This window comes from Schistocerca cancellata, chromosome 8, assembly GCF_023864275.1.
Source record: "Schistocerca cancellata isolate TAMUIC-IGC-003103 chromosome 8, iqSchCanc2.1, whole genome shotgun sequence".
NCBI lineage: Eukaryota > Metazoa > Arthropoda > Insecta > Orthoptera > Acrididae > Schistocerca > Schistocerca cancellata.
Genome location: NC_064633.1, coordinates 498473141 through 498493554, shown reverse-complemented (window position 1 = coordinate 498493554; position 20414 = coordinate 498473141). Strand labels below are relative to the sequence as shown.

The 20414-nt window shown below is 40.3% G+C and overlaps 1 protein-coding gene across 1 annotated transcript in view; it reads left to right on the top strand.

Moving 5' to 3' along the window:
- The window catches only part of LOC126095291 (ubiquilin-1), a 105154-nt gene that overhangs the window by 82714 nt on the left and 2026 nt on the right, over window positions 1–20414 (top strand). The window contains exon 9 of the mRNA XM_049910073.1: window positions 1539–1656. Coding sequence (XP_049766030.1) covers window positions 1539–1656 — 118 coding nt within the window. The remainder of the gene's footprint in view (window positions 1–1538; window positions 1657–20414) is intronic.

Sequence of the window (20414 nt, the reverse complement as noted above, 5' to 3'; positions counted from 1 at the left end):
GATTGGAACATAATTGTCATCCATGTTGTGGTACTTGTAATAATAGATGTTTTTTATCCCTATATTGAAGAATGATGTTGCTTATAATGAGGATAAGTTTATAACATTGAATTTCATGCTACAGTTAGTAAGATTAAGAAAAGGGTTGTAGAGAGCATGACATACTGTTTCGCAGCCAAAGTATATAGTGTGTCAGTGCATTGCAACCATCTTAGGGGATGGGCATTCATCACAGACAAAAACATCCTGGATTGTGTAATAGATTTCTAGTAGGGTGTCATAATAAATGTCTTCGTCGGAAATCTCAAATCAGGTTCAAACCTTTGCTGTCCTAAAATACAACACAGGGAACCTACCAAGTAGTTGGAATTAACGTGACTCTTATTTTCTGTGGATGAAGACATTAGTGTCTGGTCTCCGGTGTATTTGTTTCTGAGTCAAAATCATTGCCTTAGCTCCAGTCACAATCTTCTCACTCCACTGTGTCAAAAACATTATTGCACTCTCCATTTATTGATTTGATGGATACCGGCAGCTCCGTACCACTGTTGGACCCATTAGTTAATGAACACTGTTGTGTACACAAGTCTACTGTGGTAGTAATTACAAACAGAAGTTACATTCTCAGTACCCCTGTACTAGTTGCCTAAGTTTAGTTACCTTCTTCATTGCACCATCTAGACACCTGGCTGTTGTCTGATGGCTCAACAATGCACAAGCACTCTTTAATACTGTTAGAAAAGTCTTCTGATTACCACTCATGGATGATTTGTTACCTCTGATCAAATGTGACTATTTTACCATAAATATTTTATTAGAAACAAAAAAAAAATAGTTCAAGCCATAGAGTCCAGTGTGTTGCATGTTTACTCCAAATAGTCCCCATGATATTTTAATCCTTTCTCTTGAAATGTAATTGATTTTGATGACTAGATTCTATCGAGATGTGCAGCAACAAGAGTCTCTAAATTTACTTCCATATGAAATGTGTTATCAACACTGTCACAGTGGAAACAGTAAGATTCATAAATGTAATACTAGAATGAGAAGTAAGTTACACTGTTGGTCATAGGCAGGTATTCAGAGAAAAAAAAATCTTTGACTACTTACAGAGTGATGTAAAGAATTGAATGGAAATAAAATTATCTGCAAACACAAAATGAAATCATATCTGCTTGACAACTGCTACTGCGTAATATAATTTCTGAATGTGCCTGTGCCTGTGTGTGTGTGTGTGTGTGTGTGTGTGTGTGTGTGTGTGTGTGTGTGTGGTTTTCTATATTAGTTAGAGGTCACAGTTAATGATCCACAGAACAAATAAACTAACTTATCCTGTTTACTTCAAAATGTGCAGTAACACTATTAAGTTATGCAAGCCAGAAAACGTGTAGTGAACTTCTACAGGACATAAATAGCTCTCATGAATAAATTATTTTTTGGAACAATCTATCCTTCAATCTTATATTTACTTCAAACTACTTTTGTTAAATTTTGAAATTGGTTGCACTCTCTAAATTTTCTCTTCTTTTGTGGTGCAGTTGTCCAGCATGTCTACACAGTCTGGAGTCGGTAACCAGCCACCGGAAGAAAGATATAGGGCACAGCTGGAGCAGTTGGCAGCCATGGGATTTGTCAATAGGGAAGCTAATCTCCAAGGTAATAATGGTCAAAGGTTAAATGTTAATGTGTGAAATTATTAAATTACAGATATGTTATTAGTGTGTGGCTAACAGTAAATGCCAGATAACAAATCCAAGGGTCTGGTGTTCAATCCCATGTCGATACTAAGATCGTATGCTGTCACTTATTGTTGTTTTCACTTCTGACTTATTGTTTTTTTCACTTCTGGCAATGAATTGTTAATATGAAATGAGCCAAATTGCTCCCTGGTTCTAAATCTACATTAAATTATAGGTCCGGCCAGTGTAACAAAGCACAATGGTGTTGAAACCAACCTTTGGATGGAGAACCTTACTTCATTATTTCTTAGTTCTTTTATTAGTTTGAGACGGTGGATATTTTTTGCTAGTAATACTAATTATAGGCTGAGTTGGAAAATGTCACTAATTCCTCTAAACTGGATCAAGTTATTTAATAAAGCTTAGGAAGCAGTAACCTCCCCCTCCCTAAGTAGTGGCTTTCTGTCTTATTAACTGGGTTGATTAGCAGACGTAAGCACAAAGAGTAATTGACAGTGTAGGTATACATGATTGCTAAAACAGTGAGCACACTGTGCCTCTTACATTTTTCATTTGTGAACTTATACCTTGACTTGTCCCACAACCCTGAAGGTTCTCATTCTTGGCATGTTGCACAGAACATAATGCAAGTAGATCCGTTATCCTGAAAAATATCATTTGAAATTTTGAGTAATTGCATTTTCGCAGCAAAATATATGCAAGCTAGTAGTTTTGGATTAACAAGGGGAGGCCGCCAATTGTGAAATTCAGATTCGATTCATACTGCGCATAATAAAAGCTCATGGCCAGAGGTGTAATGTGGCAAAGCATCAAGATGCACTTCTCAGCCGTTGTCGAGAAAATCGACAGTTAAAAGAAACCGTTGCGGTGAAATACTCTCTACAATTAATAATTTTCTACAGCGTCGTGGCGCAGCGGTAAGCGCTTGGGTTCGTAATCCAAAGGTCACCGGATCGAATCTCGCGCCATGCAACCTTTTTTTTTTTTTTTAGTATTTGTTTTTTGTAATTCAAATGTATACATACACACACAATTCCTGGCAATCAGTTGCAACAATTATGCATATAATAAGTTGTTGAAAGTCGTTTGTCGTGGAAAAATAATACTCGAAATAAAACACAATATCACAAATAATATTCAAGTGGATACAATTTATTGAAAAATTTGGTATACACTCGCACATAATTAACAATTAGTGACCAGAAGTAGCTGGAGCATCGCACGAACCAGAGTGATAGTTATCATAGAAACATGGAAAGCAGAAAACAGCACAACATCAAGCACATCCGATAAACGATGCGTTTTTACAAGAACAATTGTTTTTTTAAAATTATCTGTTGGGAAACACACCTGCTTGACATTCTGATAAATTGTTCTATCGTTCGTCAGGTTTGATGCATACCACACGTATCATATCGTATTGGCAAAAATCGGAGAAGACAATTGGTGGTGGACGATGGATTGGATTTTTACACAATCGTCTCTGGAGTTGATGTCACGGTTTCGCTCGATTAAAAAAGCACAATTTTGAAGGCGCTTGATCAAATTTTTTTCCTGCCGGTAAAAATACACATCACACGGTTGGACGAGAGGAGTGCACTTAGGAGGAATGACTTTTATAGTGCATGTTGGTAACTTCTTATCGTCCTGGAACATCTCATCATAAAACGCCGGGTTCGTTTGCCCACCCCAAGAATTGATCAGAAGGAGAAATTCTTTCTTTTGTACGTATGGTTGCAAAGCATTACACAAGAAGTCCATGAACAAACCCGTTGTTAGTTTACCGGATTTGGAGGATGTAATAACAACGTTGGTATACTTCTTGGCGTACTCGTCGACTGTCTTCTGTACTCTGGGTCCAAACGTACCTGTGGACTCTTGGAGGCATACGAAAACAAGAGGCAAGACTCGTCCAGACATTGTGATTGAATATTGTGCCGTATACGAATGCGTCACCTTGTTCATGTCGTGTCGGGTTTCCAGGACAGCCTTTGACCCTTTTTCGGCGAGAGTTCTGTTGAACGTGGACTGGCACTGGTACCATGACATTTAAAAATATTGTTTATATAAGAAATATACGAAATCTATGTCATCTATCATATATCAGATTATCATATTCTATCATCATGTCATATTACATTTGTGAACAGCTCTCTACGTACCTGTTTGATCAGTATTAATTATGAAATCTTTGTCGAAGTTAGTTACCAACGTTCCCGTCTGGATCCGAAATGTGTCTGCTGCGGCCAAAATTTCGTCTTGGGTACCCGTCTCTTTCCAGGAAACAAATTTTGTGATTTTCCATTGCCGAATCCCATGCTTCTTTTTAAATTCGGTGACTCATGTTTTTGAAGCTTTGAAGTTGAAATCTGGGAACTGACTTGCAGCGCTCGAGGACCACTGCTGCAGGTTTCTGGTAGCAACTTGCTGGAAGTTTTGTCGAGCTTCTACGAAGCGATCATGCACCCATGAATCGATGGTACAATATTTATCAAATTCGCTACCGCCACGTTTGATTTGCTCTTCCCACCTGGATAAATAGTCCATTTGTCAAATGAGAGCACCCCTTTTTTTGTAGAGTTTTGAGACTCCTGCCTGGATGTTCTTTGGCCGGATTGACAGCTCTAATTTTGTAATCCAGAGAAATAGAGTCGTACCTTTTCTTTTTTACTTCTCGTCCAGCTTGTATTCGTCTGATGATTCGTTGGCAATGGGACTCGTTTCAACGTCTTTGTAGGCATTGTTATTGTCGATTTCATTAATGTCTATCAGTTCCTCATCATGAACAAGGGTTTTTTCGGCGAGCATTTGCAGCGTATTCTGGAACATTTCCTCCCCAATTACCATGGCTTCTTCGTTATTGTTGATGACGGTTCTGCTGCGATGCGATTACTGTTACAAAGGAGGCTTTCAAAATACACCAACGCATCTTTCAATTGTTGTTTCGCCATTTCACTGTGTATAGAATCTTCGATCACATCACTTTCATGCGAAGGGCCCGGATCGCTCTTCAATTGTACCGCCTCAATTTTTCCGTTTGTTTAACAGGGTGTACCAAAGCTCTCACGTACACACTGATTTTCGACGATGTTAATAAGTTGCGCTAGGGACCGCATCTACCTTCTTTTGAAGTTAGCAGGCAACTACGCTGTTATGCGGCGGCTCGTTTCGGCCCATTCAACATCTGTCCTTCAAGTATAACGAGCGAGTAACGGAGTTTATATTTCATACCTGCCACAGCAAATTTGTGTTTGTGGGGTCTCTATTCTAATTCGAACGTTTGACTTACGCTATACTTATTCATTTCAGAACATTGTTTCTATATCTTCCGTTAACTATATGTGGTAAACATTATGAAGACAATTAATAACATTTGTGAAATACAACTTTGTTTGCGGAAAACATAATGATGTTCGAAGTCACCAGTTTTTCCACGACAAATGACTTTCAACAACTTATTGTATGCATAATTGTTGCAACTGATTGCTGGGAATTATATATATATAGATGATGTGATTTACCAAACGAAAGTGCTGGCAGGTCGATAGACACACAAAATTCAAGCTTTCGCAACCAACGGTTGCTTCATCAGGAAAGAGGGAAGGAGAGGGAAAGACGAAAGGATGTGGGTTTTGAGGGAGAGGGTAAGGAGTCATTCCAATCCCGGGAGCAGAAAGACTTACCTTACGGGGAAAAAAGGACAGGTATACACTCGCGCACACACACCCATATCCAACCGCACATGCTTCTGTATCCTGTGTATGTGCGGTTGGATATGGGTGTGTGTGCGAGTGTATACCTGTCCTTTTTTCCCCGTAAGGTAAGTCTTTCTGCTCCCGGGATTGGAATGACTCCTTACCCTCTCCCTTAAAACCCACATCCTTTCGTCTTTCCCTCTCCTTCCCTCTTTCCTGACGAAGCAACCGTTGGCTGCAAAAGCTTGTATTTTGTGTGTGTGTTTGTGTTTGTTTGTGTGTCTATCGACCTGCCAGCACTTTCGTTTGGTGTGTGTACACACACATTTGAATTACAAAAAACAAATACTAAAAAAAAGGTGGCATGGCGTGAGATTCGATTGGGTGACCTTCGGATTACGAACCCGAGCGCTTACCACTGCGCCATGACGCTGTAGAAAATTATTAATCGTAGAGAGTATTTCACCGCAACAGTTACTTATAGCTGTCGATTTTCTCGACAACGGCTGAGAAGTGCATCTTGGTGCTTTGCCACATTATACCTCCGGCCATGAGCTTTTATTATGCGCAGTATGAATCGAATCTGAATTTCACAATTGGCGGCCTCCCCTTGTAGCATAATTTTGGGTATTGGGCTGCATGATTGTAAAATACTAAAACAGCTAAATTGCCAACAGTTTGACTGACTTGCTGCGGTCGACTTCAGGGCAGTTCACTGCTGTATAGTGGTGAATGCCTTTGTTGATATACTGTCATTTTCAATAGTCTGGTGAATACTGATGTCACATATCTGAGATGACACTGGATAATTTGAAGAAGTAGTTATGGCAGAGTGGCTGTACGGTGTGCTATTGCCTATGCTACTCTCTTGGCTGATTGTAAGACAACTTTAGTAGGTGCAGCAAACTCTCGTTGGCGACTGGAAGGCAATAGCAGATTGGCAGCTCGTATCCAGGTGGTGGTGATGGTCTCCTGCATCGAGGTGTCAAGGGCGCATGGCAGTTCTCTCATGGCTGCTGTTTGTACTGTTAAACCCGGATCAAATGGTGCTTCTGGCTACCAAGCACACACAGTGCGCCAGGCTAGAATTGCTGGCACTACGCCTCGGATAACTTATAGCCATCCTCCCTGTTCATGTTATTGTTGTTCTTGTGGTCTTCAGTCCTGATACTGGTTTGATGCAGCTGTCCATGCTACCATATCCTGTGCTACCTTCTTCATCTCCCAGTACTTACTTCAGCCTATATCCTTCTGAATCTGCTTAGTGTATTCATCTCTTAGTCTCCCTTCACGATTTTTACCCTCCACACTGCCCTCCAGTACTAAATTGGTGATCCCTTGATGCCTCAGAACATGTCCTACCAGCCGATCCCTTCTTCTGGTCAGGTTGTGCCACAAACTCCTCTTCTCCCCAATTCTATTAAGCACTTCCTCATTAGTTATGTGATCTACCCATCTAATCTTCAGCATTCTTCTGTAGCACCACATTTCGAAAGCTTCTGTTCTCTTCTTGTCTAAACTATTTACCGTCCATGTTTCAGTTCCATACATGGCTACACTCCTTACAAATACTTTCAGAAATGACTTCATGACACTTGAATCTATACTCAATGTTAACAAATCTCTTTTCTTCAGAAACGCTTTCCTTGCCATTGCCAGTCTACATTTTATATTTCTCTGTACTTCGGCCATCATCAGTTATTTTGCTCCCCAAATAGCAAAACTCCTTTACTGCTTTAAGTGTCTCATTTCCTAATCTAATAATCTCAGCATCACCCGAATTAATTAGACTACATTCCATTATCCTTGTTTTGCTTTTGTTGATGTTCATCTTATACCCTCCTTTCATGACACTGTCCATTCTGTTCAACTGCTCTTCCAAGTCCTTTGATGTCTTTGACAGAATTACAACGTCATTGGCAAACCTCAAAGCTTTCATTTCTTCTCCATGGATTTTGATACCTACTCCGAACTTTTCTTTTGTTTCCTTTACTGCTTGCTCAATATACAGATTGAATAGCATCGGGGAGATGCTGCAACCCTGTCTCACTCCCTTCCCAACCACAGCTTCCCTTTCATGTCCCTCTACTCTTATAACTGCCATCTGGTTTCTGTACAAATTGTAAATAGCCTTTCGCTCCATGTATTTTACCCTGCCACCTTCAGAATTTGAAAGAGAGTATTCCAGTCAACATTGCCAAAAGCTTTCTCTAAGTCTACAAATCCTAGAAATGTAGGTTTACCTTTCCTTAATCTTTCTTCTAAGGTAAGTCATAAGGTCAGTATTGCCTCACGTGTTCCAATATTTCTATGGAATCCAAATTGATCTTCCCCGAAGTCAGCTTCTACCAGTTTTTCCATTCGTCTCTAAAGAATTTGTGTTAGTATTTTGCAGCCGTGACTTATTAAACTGATAGTTCGGTAATTTTCACATCTGTTAACACCTGCTTTCTTTGGGATTTGAATTATTATATTCTTCTTGAAGTCTGAGGGTATTTCGCCTGTCTCATACATCTTGCTCACCAGATGGTAGAGTTTTGTCAGGACTGGCTCTCCCAAGGCCGTCAGTAGTTCCAATGGAATGTTGTCTAATCCTGTGGCCTTGTTTCGACTCAGGTCTTTCAGTGCTCTGTCAAACTCTTCACGCAGTATCGTATCTCCCATTTCATCGTCATCTACATCCTCTTCCATTTCGATAATATTGTCCTCAAGTACATCACCCTTGTATAGACCCTCTATATACTCCTTCCACCTTTCTGCTTTCCCTTCTTTGCTTAGAACTGGGTTTCCATCTGAGCTCTTGATATTCATACAAGTGGTTCTCTTTTCTCCAAAGGTCTCTTTAATTTTCCTGTAGGCAGTATCTATCTTACCCCTAGTGAGATAAGCCTCTGCATCCTTACATTTGTCCTCTAGCCATCCCTGCTTAACCATTTTACACTTCCTGTCGATCTCATTTTTGAGACGTTTGTATTCCTTTTTGCCTGCTTCATTTACTACATTTTTATATTTTCTCCTTTCATCAATTAAATTCAATATCTCTTCTGTTACCCAAGGATTTCTACTAGCCCTTGTCTTTTTACCTACTTGATCCTCTGCTGCCTTCACTACTTTATCCCTCAGAGCTACCCATTCTTCTTCTACTGTGTTTCTTTCCCCCATTCCTGCCATTTGTTCCCTTATGCTCTCCCTGAAACTCTGTACAACCTCTGGTTTAGTCAGTTTATCCAGGTCCCATCTCCTTAAATTCCCACCTTTTTGCAGTTTCTTCAGTTTTAATCTACAGTCCATAACCAATAGATTGTGGTCAGAGTTCACACCTGCCCCTGGAAATGTCTTACAATTTAAAACCTGGTTCCTAAATCTCTGTCTTACCATTATATAATCTATCTGATACCTTTTAGTATCTCCAGGATTCTTCCATGTATACAACCTTCTTTTATGATTCTTGAACCAAGTGTTAGCTATGATTAAGTTATGCTGTGTGCAAAATTCCACCAGACGGCTTCCTCTTGCATTTCTCTCCCCCAATCCATATTTACCCACTATGTTTCCTTCTCTCCCTTTTCCTACTCTCAAATTCCAGTCACCCATGACTATTAAATTTTCGTCTCCCTTCACTACCTGAACAATTTCTTTTATCTCATCATACATTTCATCAATTTCTTCATCTGCAGACCTAGTTGGCATATAATCTTGTACTACTGTAGTAGGCATGGGCTTCGTATCTATCTGGGCCAAAATAATGCGTTCACTATGCTGTTTGTAGTAGCTTACCCGCACTCCTATTTAAATTAAACCTATCCTGCGTTACCCCTATTTGATTTTGTATTTATAACCTCTTGTTCACCTGACCAAAAGTCTTGTTCCTCGTGCCACTGAACATCACTAATTCCCACTATATCTAACTTTAACCTATCCATATCCCTTTTTAAATTTTCTACCCTACCTGCCCGATTAAGGGATCTGACATTCTTCACTCTGATTCGTAGAACACCAGTTTTCTTTCTCCTGATAACGATGTCCTCTTGAGTAGTCCCCACCTGGAGACTCGAATGGGGGACTATTTTACCTCTAGAATATTTTACCCAAGAGGACGCCTTCATCATTTAACCATACAGTAAAGCTGCTTGCCCTCGGGAAAAATTACAGCTGTAGTTTCCCCTTGCTTTCAGCCGTTCACAGTACCAGCACAGCAAGGCCGTTTTGGTTAGTGTCACAAGGCCAGATCTTTCAGTCGTCCAGACTTTTGCTCCTGCAACTACTGAAAAGGCTGCTGCCCCTCTTCAGGAACCACACCTTTTTTTTTCATGTTATTAGGGCATTTAATTATTTCAGTTGCCTCTATTTTCTGTTGCTGCATCCACAGCTTTTGAGCAACCATGCGAGGTTCTTCAAAACTGATAGGATGGTTACTTTCCTGGTGGTCTGACTTGTTCTGTCCCAGTAGTACATATTGTTAGTGTTCTGAAATGCAAATGCTAATGGGTCTCCCAGACTACTGAAATAATAAAACACTCTAACAATGTGAATGGGGAGGATGGTTGCAAGTTACCCGAGGCCTGGCTGCCGGCGATTCCAGCCCAGTTGACCACGTGTGCTTGCCAGCCACCAGTGTTTGACGGTATAAACAGCAATTGAGAGAGAACTTCCATGCGGCCTTAATGCCTTGCTGCAGGAAAACACTGCACCTTGGATAAAAACTGCCGGTTTGCTATTATCTTTCAATCACCAATGAGAGTTTGCCTACCAACATTTACCAGAGTGTCAAAGGCAACAGACAGCTGATAACGCTACCTTCTACCAGTGTTGCCTTCTAATCAGCCACCATGTTAGCGCTGGCAATAGTGTACTGTACAGTCACCCCTCCATAACAACCTTTTCAAATTGTCCAATGGCATCTCAGATAAGTGACGTCAGTACCCACCACATAACTGAAAATGATAGTATATAAAGGAAGACATTCACCAGTATATAGCAGTGAACTGCCCTCAAGAGGACCGCAGCATGTCAGTTGAAACATCAGCAGTTTAACTGTTTTAGTAGTTTACAATGGCAAGCCCCAGTACCCAAAATTACCTTCTCCAAAATGACAATTGGCCTGAAAGCCAACAAAGTTAGTAGTTTGTTTTAACTTTCTGTAGACCTGCAACTTTACCATGAACAAAATTTAAATGGTTGGATATGATATGTTAAGGAAAAGAAATCTGAATTCATTCACTGAAAATGTGGTTTTACTAACAGTACAGAGGAGCACATAAAATGAAGAACACATTATGTAGGGAATGTAATTTGCAGTGGTATTGTGATGCCTTCCACAGTAAATCTGGAAGCTTTTCAGAGCACAGACACCTTTTGCAGCCACCCACTGTAGGTCAGGTGCTTCAGTGCCTTTCGATCTGCTGGAAGTGCTAAATTTTCTGTTCTACCATCTATATCTGGGAGACATCCCTCTGACCCAACACTTGGGCAGGGTGTATATGTGGACAAGGAAAAAAAATTCCAGGATTTTTCCTGGATTTCCCAGTTAAAAATACACTTTCTCCTGGGTGAAAATACACTTTTTCCGTGTTAAGCGACAGTATACTCTTCCTCGTTAACCGACAGTATACTCTTCCTCGGCACTGTAAAGGTCATACCCACGTAGAATTTCCTGGCACTTTAGAAAACGAAACTTGGGGAAAAACACGTTTTGAAAGATCTTTGATGTGCAGCAGCGTGTACGCTGCACATTTTCATATTACGAAGGTATAAATTTGAATTCCACCAAACAATGCAAGTTACTTTCTGAAGCATTGAAATTAAGATTGCAATGCTCTTTTGTAAGCATCATAGCTCATTCACGTGACCTCTCCAGCTGATGACAGCAATAGGACACGTGATGTAGTCGGCCAATAGCAAGGTCACTCTTAAGTAGCGCAAATACACAATGGCTTAAATTAATATACATAGCATTCACATATAATATTGGTCTGGAAGGTTAATAAGTTGGAAGAGAAGCTAAGCTTCCACATATAGTGTTGATCTTTTTTGCGCGTGTTGCACTTTAAGATACATCACACAAATGTGCCAGTAAAATTTTTAATAACGACGCAAATGTCTCATCTTCTGGGCTCGAAATTCTTCTAAGTGGTTGTCCTCAAAGAGTTGAATTTTTAAATAAGAGTCATACACTTTGTGATTTAAGAAATTCATCATACATTCTCGCGTAGAAGGAAATCTGCTTTGAATGTAACGCTTTTCGAACCACCATTCGCAATATTTTCCTGCGACCTTTTAGAAATAGGTTCGTTTCAGCAGTTGCAAGAAAATGCCAGATAACTGGTGTCACTGCACTTGCGCAGCTACGATGACGCAGGAAGCCCATATGTTCGTATGTGTAAAACATTAAAAGATCTTACATTATGTCATAAAAGAAACAAGACATCAAAGGATACTTCAAGAGCATCGGGATTTTGCGAACCATACTAGAATGCATAATTCGGCTTAAAATGCGCATCCGTATGTAAATGTTCTTGGAGTACCAGTACTCATGTTTGGTTCTTTATTATGGCATAATGCCATATGTGCACTTGAAATGCAGCGAACAGTTGAAACTAGCCAATAGTATGAAATTAAACACTTTGTTTCAAATAAATTGACTGCCTCAGTAGAAAGGATTAATAAAAGCCAAATCTCTTTAACAAACCGGCAAAAATAACTTCTTTGTTCTGTAAGGCGATTAATGCTTGACTGTCAAAGGTGGAAATAAAATCTGAAACTATTAACTTATTTTAGCCTGCTTATGCAAACGTATTTTAATTCATTTGATAGCTCCCGGTCACAAAAATCCGTTTTGTTATCATTTAATGTGAGAGCAATAAACGAAGAGGAAACAACAAAATCACTGAACGTAAACACAGGTCACGTGGAGAGGACCCACCTCCCCACCACAACTCAGACTGCTCTGTGCATCAGCCCCGGATCTACGATATTTCCGAACAGGGGCAATATTAAGTAGTGGCGGCCAGCCACACTTCCGTAACCAAAAGCGGGAGAAGGTACTACTGATACGTGACTCAATTGCGCATGCACAAGAGCCCGCCCGCAACTGCTCAAACCAATCTAATTTAAACAGTTGTCACGTCACGCTCATTGGAGGCAATTTGTTGTTTTAAAGCACTGCATAGAGTTCCTAAGGCCTTTGACACACTTTACTGTTGGCAGACGCTGGTATGAGCACTGTTTTGTTGTTGTATATGGCGCGTTTCCTTTGCAACTAGGTTTTTTGCCGTTCATGTTTTGTAGCTGCAGTATTATTCTGCAGTAGTGGGATACAATAACACCCTTTGTTAGAGTATTGGTTCTTACCAGTCAAAATCACAAAAATTTGACTGAAAACTAAAACAATGAAAAATTCCTGGAATTCTAAACAATTACCGGGTTTTTCCCGGTTTTCTTCCGGATGAAAAAATTCCCAAGTTTTTCCCGGATCTCCCGGGTGTCCTGGGTCGTATAGACCCTGTTGGAGACAACCATATAGGGATTATAGACTCCCTCAAAAAGCAAGAAAATAATGGCAAAACAGCTATTTTATAAGAAAATGAGTTTTTTGCACAAATATGGACAAATATTTAAGGAAAAGGCTGATCAAGTGTTTTGCATAGAATGTCCTATATGGTTCTGAAATGTGGACAGCAAAGAAAATCAGACAGGACATTGAAACCAAACCAGTGTATTTCTTTAGACACACAGTTAGTAAATCGCATCAGCCTAAAGAGTCATAGGTGACAATGAAACCCTTTTCTTAGAAAAGCGACAGACATACTGAAAGATGGCATTGTGATGTAAGAGATGAGTGATCTTCTTCATAATTTTAAAAACATAATTTTATCAACAAAACTGCCTTGATAACATTTAATAATTAAAATCTCAATATTAAACAATGAAAAATCCATGATGGAATGTAACAACATTATGAAAAGGATAGTGGCTACTCAGCAGAGATGCTGAGTCGCAGGTAGGCACAACAAAAAGACTGTCACAAAACAAGATTTCGACTGACAAGGCCTTTGTCACAAACACAAACACACACATACACACACACAATTTCTGGCAGCTGAAGTCAGACTACATGCAGCAGCAGCAGTGCATGATGGGAGAGGTAACTGGGCGCAGTAAGGAGGAGGCTGTGGCGGGGAGGGGAGGGATTGCCCTATCCTCTCTCCACCTTGTCCCCGCACACTCCTCAGCACAAAATAAACCATGAAAAGAACGTAGTAAGGCAGATGGTGCTTACCTGTGTGCACAGTTCCATGATACAACATTGGAAACATGGTTGACCACATGAACGATGTAAGAACTTGTTTCACCTTCAGCAGAGCAGCTATCCCAGACCTGACACACTGCAGAAGTCAAGCAAGGTAGTGGTATAGTAACCAATCATGGTGGGTAGTTGTAATCTAAAAAAGTTGCCAGAAAAGCTAGTGGGAACTATTGGCGAATCACTCAATTGTGGAAAGTTGAGCTGGTCATAAAATGTATACCTTGCAACCAAATCTGGAGAAATGTAAGCACAGGCAAGGCAAAACCATCCCTATGACTTACCTTAGAGAACAGGCTGAAAATGGCAAACCTCCATTTGTAGATTTAGAGTAACCCTTTTGACCTTATTGACTGGAATATTTTCTTCAAAATATCGAAGGTTGCAGAGATAAAACGCAAGAAGTGGAAGGGGATCTACAACCTATATGGCAACCAGATGGCAGTCACAAGAATTGAAGCATATGAAAGGAAAGTAGTATGAGGTGTGATTGGAAAGTTTCAAGAATGGATCCACTACTGCTTACTGGTTTGGCAGGCAGGTACACGGAAGGTGAGGAGTGAGTTATTGCCTTATCCTTGAATGCCCTCTGACAGGAAACTGCGTTTTTTCTTTTTTCAGTTGGTTGTGGCAGCTGGTTGAGTGCGGGTCTGTTAGGGCTTGTTGCCGCATTCTGTCTTTCTGTCTGTGTGAAAACGGATATAAAAACGGAGCAACAAGTTTGTGTGATTTTTTACTGGGAAATCAGCTTCTGAGACTTACAAACTATTAAAAACAGCTTTTGGAGATAACTTTATGAGCCAGTCAAATGTTTTTGTCTGTTTCAACAGATTTAAAAATGGCTGCGAATCATTTGAAGATAAACCATGGTCTGGCCGTCCTTCCACCTCGGAAACAAATGAAAATGTTGTGAAAGTTCGCAACTTAGTGCACTCTGATCATAGACTTACAATTATGGAGATGGCTGATGAACTTAATTTAAGTTTCTATGCAGTTCAGTCAATTTTAACTGAAGATCTGAACATACATTGAGTGTCCACAAAATTCGTTTCAGAAGTGTTGTTAAGTGAGCAGAGACAATACCGACTTGAAGTGTTCCCAGAACTGATTAATCTTACTAAAAATGACAAAGATTTGTTAAATAGGGTAATTACAGGTGATGAATCATGGGTATATGGATATGATCCAGAAACCAAAGTGCAGTCTTCACAGTGGAAGACTCCAGGTTCACCATGATCGAAAAAAGCACGCCATATTCGATCAAAGGTGAAGACAGTGATGGTGATTTTTATTTTTATCCCCCCCCCCCCCCGATTCTACCGGTGTTGTGCTTCTTGACTTTACCCCTGGAGGACAGATAATTAACCAGGAATACTACAAATGTGTCCTAGAGCGTTTGCGCGAAAGGTGCGGAAGAAAGAGCCTGCATTGTGGAAAGACAAGAGTTGGGTGCTACACCATGACAATGCTCCGGCTCATCATGCCTTCTCCATCATTGAATTTTTGACCAATATTCCCCTGATTTGGCCCCTGCAGACTTCTACCTGTTTCCTAAACTTAAATTTTCATTGAAAGGGAAGTGACTTGACTAGATTGAATACATCCAGGCAGATGTGGAGAGTGTCCTTAACACAATACAGAAAAAAAATTCTAGGAATGTTTTCGAAAGTGGAAACACTCTAGGAGTTGATGTGTTCAGTCAGAAGGGGACTATTTTGAAGGAGATGCATCACAATAGCATGCAAGTACCACCATTGTACAATTCCAAGCCCATTCTTAAAACTTTCCAATCACACTTCGTATTTGAGAAGGGATTGAGAAAGAGTGCATAACCCTGATGCTATTAAATGTATACATTGAGCAAACTGTGAAGGATACCAAGAAAAATTTGAAAAGCGAATTAATGTTTTAAGTGAAGAAATGAAAGCTTTGGTGACAGTAAGATAGACCATTTTTCCTATTTGGGCAGCAAAATAACTGATGATGGCCAAAACAGAGAGGATATAAAATGCAAACTGGCAATGGCAAAGTGTCTCTGAAAGAGAGAAATATAAATTTTAAGTCTTTGAAGTCTTTTCTTGAAGGTATTTGTATGGTTTGTAGCTTTACACAGAAGTAAACCATGAAGAATAAACAGTTCTGACAAGATAAAAATATAAACTTATGAAGCGTGGTGTTATAGAAGAATGCTGATTATTACATGGGCCTATCGAATATCCTATAAAGCGCCACTGAATTGAATTAGGGAGAAAAGTAGTTAATGGCACAACATCACTAAAGGAAGCGATCAGTTGGCAGGGCACATTCTGAGGCATCACCAGGGAACAGTTAATTTGATAATGGAGAAGAGTGTGAGGAGAAAAAACTGTAAATCAGGAACAAAGCTCGATTACACAGGGTGTATACGTGGACAAGGAAGAAAATTCCCTGTGATTTCCCTGTTAAAACCACACTTTTTGCCAGGTGAAAATACACATCTTCCCGGGTGAAAATACACTTTCACCATTTAAGTGACAGTATACTTTACCTTGGTACTGTAAAATTTATCCAATCTTTGAATGGTAAAGGTTTTATATACTGGCGTAGGGCTTCCCAGCACTTTAGGAAAAGAAACCAAGAAAAAAAGACGAGTGAACAGCAGCATGTATGCTGCGTATTTTTGTATTGCGAAAGTATAAATACGAATTCTGCCAAACATAGCACACTAGTTTCCGAAGTATCGAAAGCAAGATAACGATGGGCTTTTGCCAGCCGATTACAGCTAACATCACATGACTTCGCCAGCCAATGACAGCAGATATTCAGAGCACTGGATACTGGTGTTGTCAGCTGTTGTCAGCAAATAGCAATATCACTGTTAAGCAGTGCAAACAAACAAATAGGAAAAGTTCATAGTTTAAATTAATATACATATAGTATAGGCACAAGAAAATCTAAGCTTTCACATACAGCATATGTTACCCTTAAAGTTGTATCGAGCACAAATGTCCCAGTAATACTTTAAATAGTGACATAAATGTGGGCCTGAAATTTTTCTATGTGGCTGGTTTTCAGAGTATTCAGTTTTGAATGAGAGTCAAACACTCGGTGGTTTAAGAAATTCATTGTACATTCTCACATGTAACATAATTCATCTTGCATAGAAAGAAATTTACTTTGAAACTAACGCTTCTCAAAGCACTTTTCACAGTATATTCCCACGACCTGTAAGGAATATATATGTTTGAACAGTTGCTAGAAAGCACCAGAAAACAGATGTTACTGCGCAACTGCAGCTACTCTGATGTGCTCTGCTCATACATCTTTCGTCACATTTCTGCTCATACATCTTTTGTCGCTTTTCTGTGTGGAATTTGTCGCTTTTCTGTATGGAATTTGTCGCTTTTATATGTGGAATTGGGTGTGTTGTGGGGAATCGTGTCCATGTGGAGCACTGTGGCATGTTGTTTGGTTTGTCCTCAGGGCAGTTGTTTTATCGTGCCCTACCCAAATAAAAAAAAAGCACTCCGTCTTCAGGCGACAAGTGGCCTACCGGGACCATCTGACCGCCGTGGCATCTTCAGTGTAGGATGCGGATAGAAGGGGCGTGGGGTCAGCACACCGCTCTCCCGGTTGTTACGATGGTATTCTTGACCGAAGCCGCTACTATTCGGTCGAGTAGCTCCTCAGTTGGCATCACGAGGTTGAGTGCACCCTGAAAAATGGCAACAGCGCATGGCGGCCTGGATGGTCACCCATCCAAGCGCCGACCATGCCCGACAGCGCTTAACCTGGTGATCTCACGGGAACCGGTGTATGCACTGCGGCAAGGCCGTTGCCGTCCTACCCAAATAAGGAATGCAAAATGACATATAAGTCCTTGGCACAATATTAATTTCAGAACTACACTGTATAACTCAAAGCACTCTGCGGCACTATTGTGTATTCTAGTCAAGTTTGCATCCACACTGCACTGCAAAAGCTACTAAGAAAGAATACAAATGTCTTCCAAAAATAAAAAATAAACTGTAGTTTGTACACACCAGCTTTTCATGACTTATTGTATAAAAAATCAACAAGGTTATACGTGAAGACTGTGTAATTGGCAGTTTATATTCTACTCCAGGAGTAAATATGCTGAAGAGCCAAAGAAACTGATACACCTGCCTAATATTGTGCAAGGCCCCCGTTAGCACACAGAAGTCTCGCAACACGACATGGCAGGGACTCGACTAATGTCTGGAAGTAGTGCTGGTGGAAATTGACACCACGAAACCTGCAGGGCTGTCCATAATTCCGTAAGAGTACAAGAGGATGGAGATTTCTTCTGAACAGCACACTGCAAGGCATCCCAGATATGCTTAATAGTGTTCATGTCTGGAGAGTTTGGTGGCCAGCAGAACTGCAACTACTATGACGTGCTCTGCTCATACATCTTTCGTCGCATTTCTGTGGGGAATTGGGTGTGTAGAGGGGAATCTTGTGACCATGTGGTGCACTGTGGCATGTTGTTTGGTTTGTCCTGGAGCCACTCTAGCAATTCTGGACATGTGGGGTGTCGCATTCTGCTGCTGGAATTGCCCAAGTCTGTCGGAATGCACATGAATGGATGCTGGTGATCAGACAGAATGCTTACATACATGTCACCTGTCAGTTGTGTCTAGACATACCAGGGGTCCCATATCACTCCAACTGCACACACTCCACACCATTACAGAGCCTCCACCAGTCTGAACAGTCCCCTGCTGACATGCAGGGTCCATGGATTCATGAGGTTGTCTCCATACCTGTACACGACCATCCCCTCGGTACAATTTGATACGAGACTTGTCCAAGAAGGCAACATGTTTCCAATCATCAACAGTCCAGTGTTGGTTTGAAGGGCCCAGGTGAAGCATAAAGCTTCGTGTTGTGCAGGTATCAAGGGTACACGATTGGGTTTTCGGCTCTGAAAGTCCACATTGAAGATGTTACGTTGATTGGTTCACACTCAGACACTTGTTCATGGCCCTGCATTGAAATCTGCAGCTATTTGTGGAAGGGTTGCAGTCCTGTCACATTCAAAGATTCTCTTCAGTCATTATTGGTTCCATTCTTGCAGGATCTTTTTCCAGCCGCAACGATGTTGGAGATTTGATGTTTTCCTGGATTGCTGATATTCACGGTACATTCACGAAATGGTTGTACGAGAAAATCCCTACTTCATCGCTACCTCGGAGATGCTTTGTCCCATCGCTCATGCGCCGACTATAACGCCACATTCAAACTCACTTAAATCTTGATAACCTGCCATTGTAGCAGAGCAGCAGTAACTGATCTAACAACTGCGTTAGACACTTGTTGCCAACTGCTGCGCCGTATTCTGCCTGTTGACATATCCCTGTATTTGAATATGCGTGCCTATACCAGTTTCTTTGGTGTTTCAGTATACAAAGCCTTGTGGGCAGTTAAATATTAATAAAAAAAATGGTTTGCTGTCTGTCAATAACAGACTGTAGAACGACATTCTGTAAATTTAAGAAGTAAACAAAACAAATTAAAGAATAGTGACAAGCCTAGAGGAGGTACCAAACAAGTGTTATTATATGTCTTGTGATAAAAAGAAATGTTATGTTTCACTGAACATAGATATGTAAAATTCTGTTAAAATTTTTCAGTGTTGTTTTTGGGAAGCATTTTCTTGGAGTACCAGTACTGTGTTATCTTGTTTTTGGTTCTTTATTACGGCATTATGCCATACATGCCAGAAGATGAAAAAGTGCACTTGAAATTCAGCGAACAGTTGAAGCTAGCCAATAGAGTGGAATGAAACGTTTCATTTGAAACAAATTTACTGCCTCTGTGGAAAATATTAATAAAAACTAAGCTTATTTAGGAAACTGACAATAATTACTTCAGTGTTCTTCAAGGCGATTAATGCTTGATTGCCAATAACGTGGAAATCAAATCAAATAACTGAAACTAATAACATTTTAGTCTGTGGATGTATGTCAATTCACTTGATAGCATCCAGCCACAAAAATCCGTTTTTGACATGACGAAAGGTAAACAAAGAGAGAACAGCAGAAATTGTGAAATGTAAATGTGCATCATGTAGACTATTCCCCAATACAACTCTGACTGCTCTGCACATGTATGAATCTGGTAGCTTGAACACACCAGAAAATTTTTTCTGGGTAGCATCTGACTGCTTGCAATTACTGCCTATTTAGCCAATAGCCACACTTCAAGTAGCAAGAAGTGGAAGAAGGCACTGCTCATACGCAACTTCAGCTCTCCACATGCCCACTAGCAACTGCTCACATGAACCCAATTTAAACAGCTGTGACATCATGCTCATCATAGGCAGTTGGTTGTTATGAAGTATTGTGTAGTCGTCGTCCTAAACCCTTTGAAGTATTTTGCTGCTGGCAGAAACTTGTTCACCGTATGTTGTTGTTGTAAATGGTCCATTTTCTTTGCAACGTAAGTTTTACATTGTTTTTCTTTCATGGCTGCAGTATTCTTCTGCAGTAGCGAGCGAAAGTAAAATTCTTCGTTAGAGATAAGTTTTACCATTCAATACTACAAAAATCTAACTGAAAACTAAAGCAATGAAAAATTAACAGAATTCTAAAAAAATCCTGGGTTTTTCCTGATTTTTTACTGGATGGAAAAACACCTGTTTTTTCCCAGTTGTCCTGGGGTGTATAAACCCTGCTACAGTAAACAATTTCAAACAGATGTAGGTGACAGTAG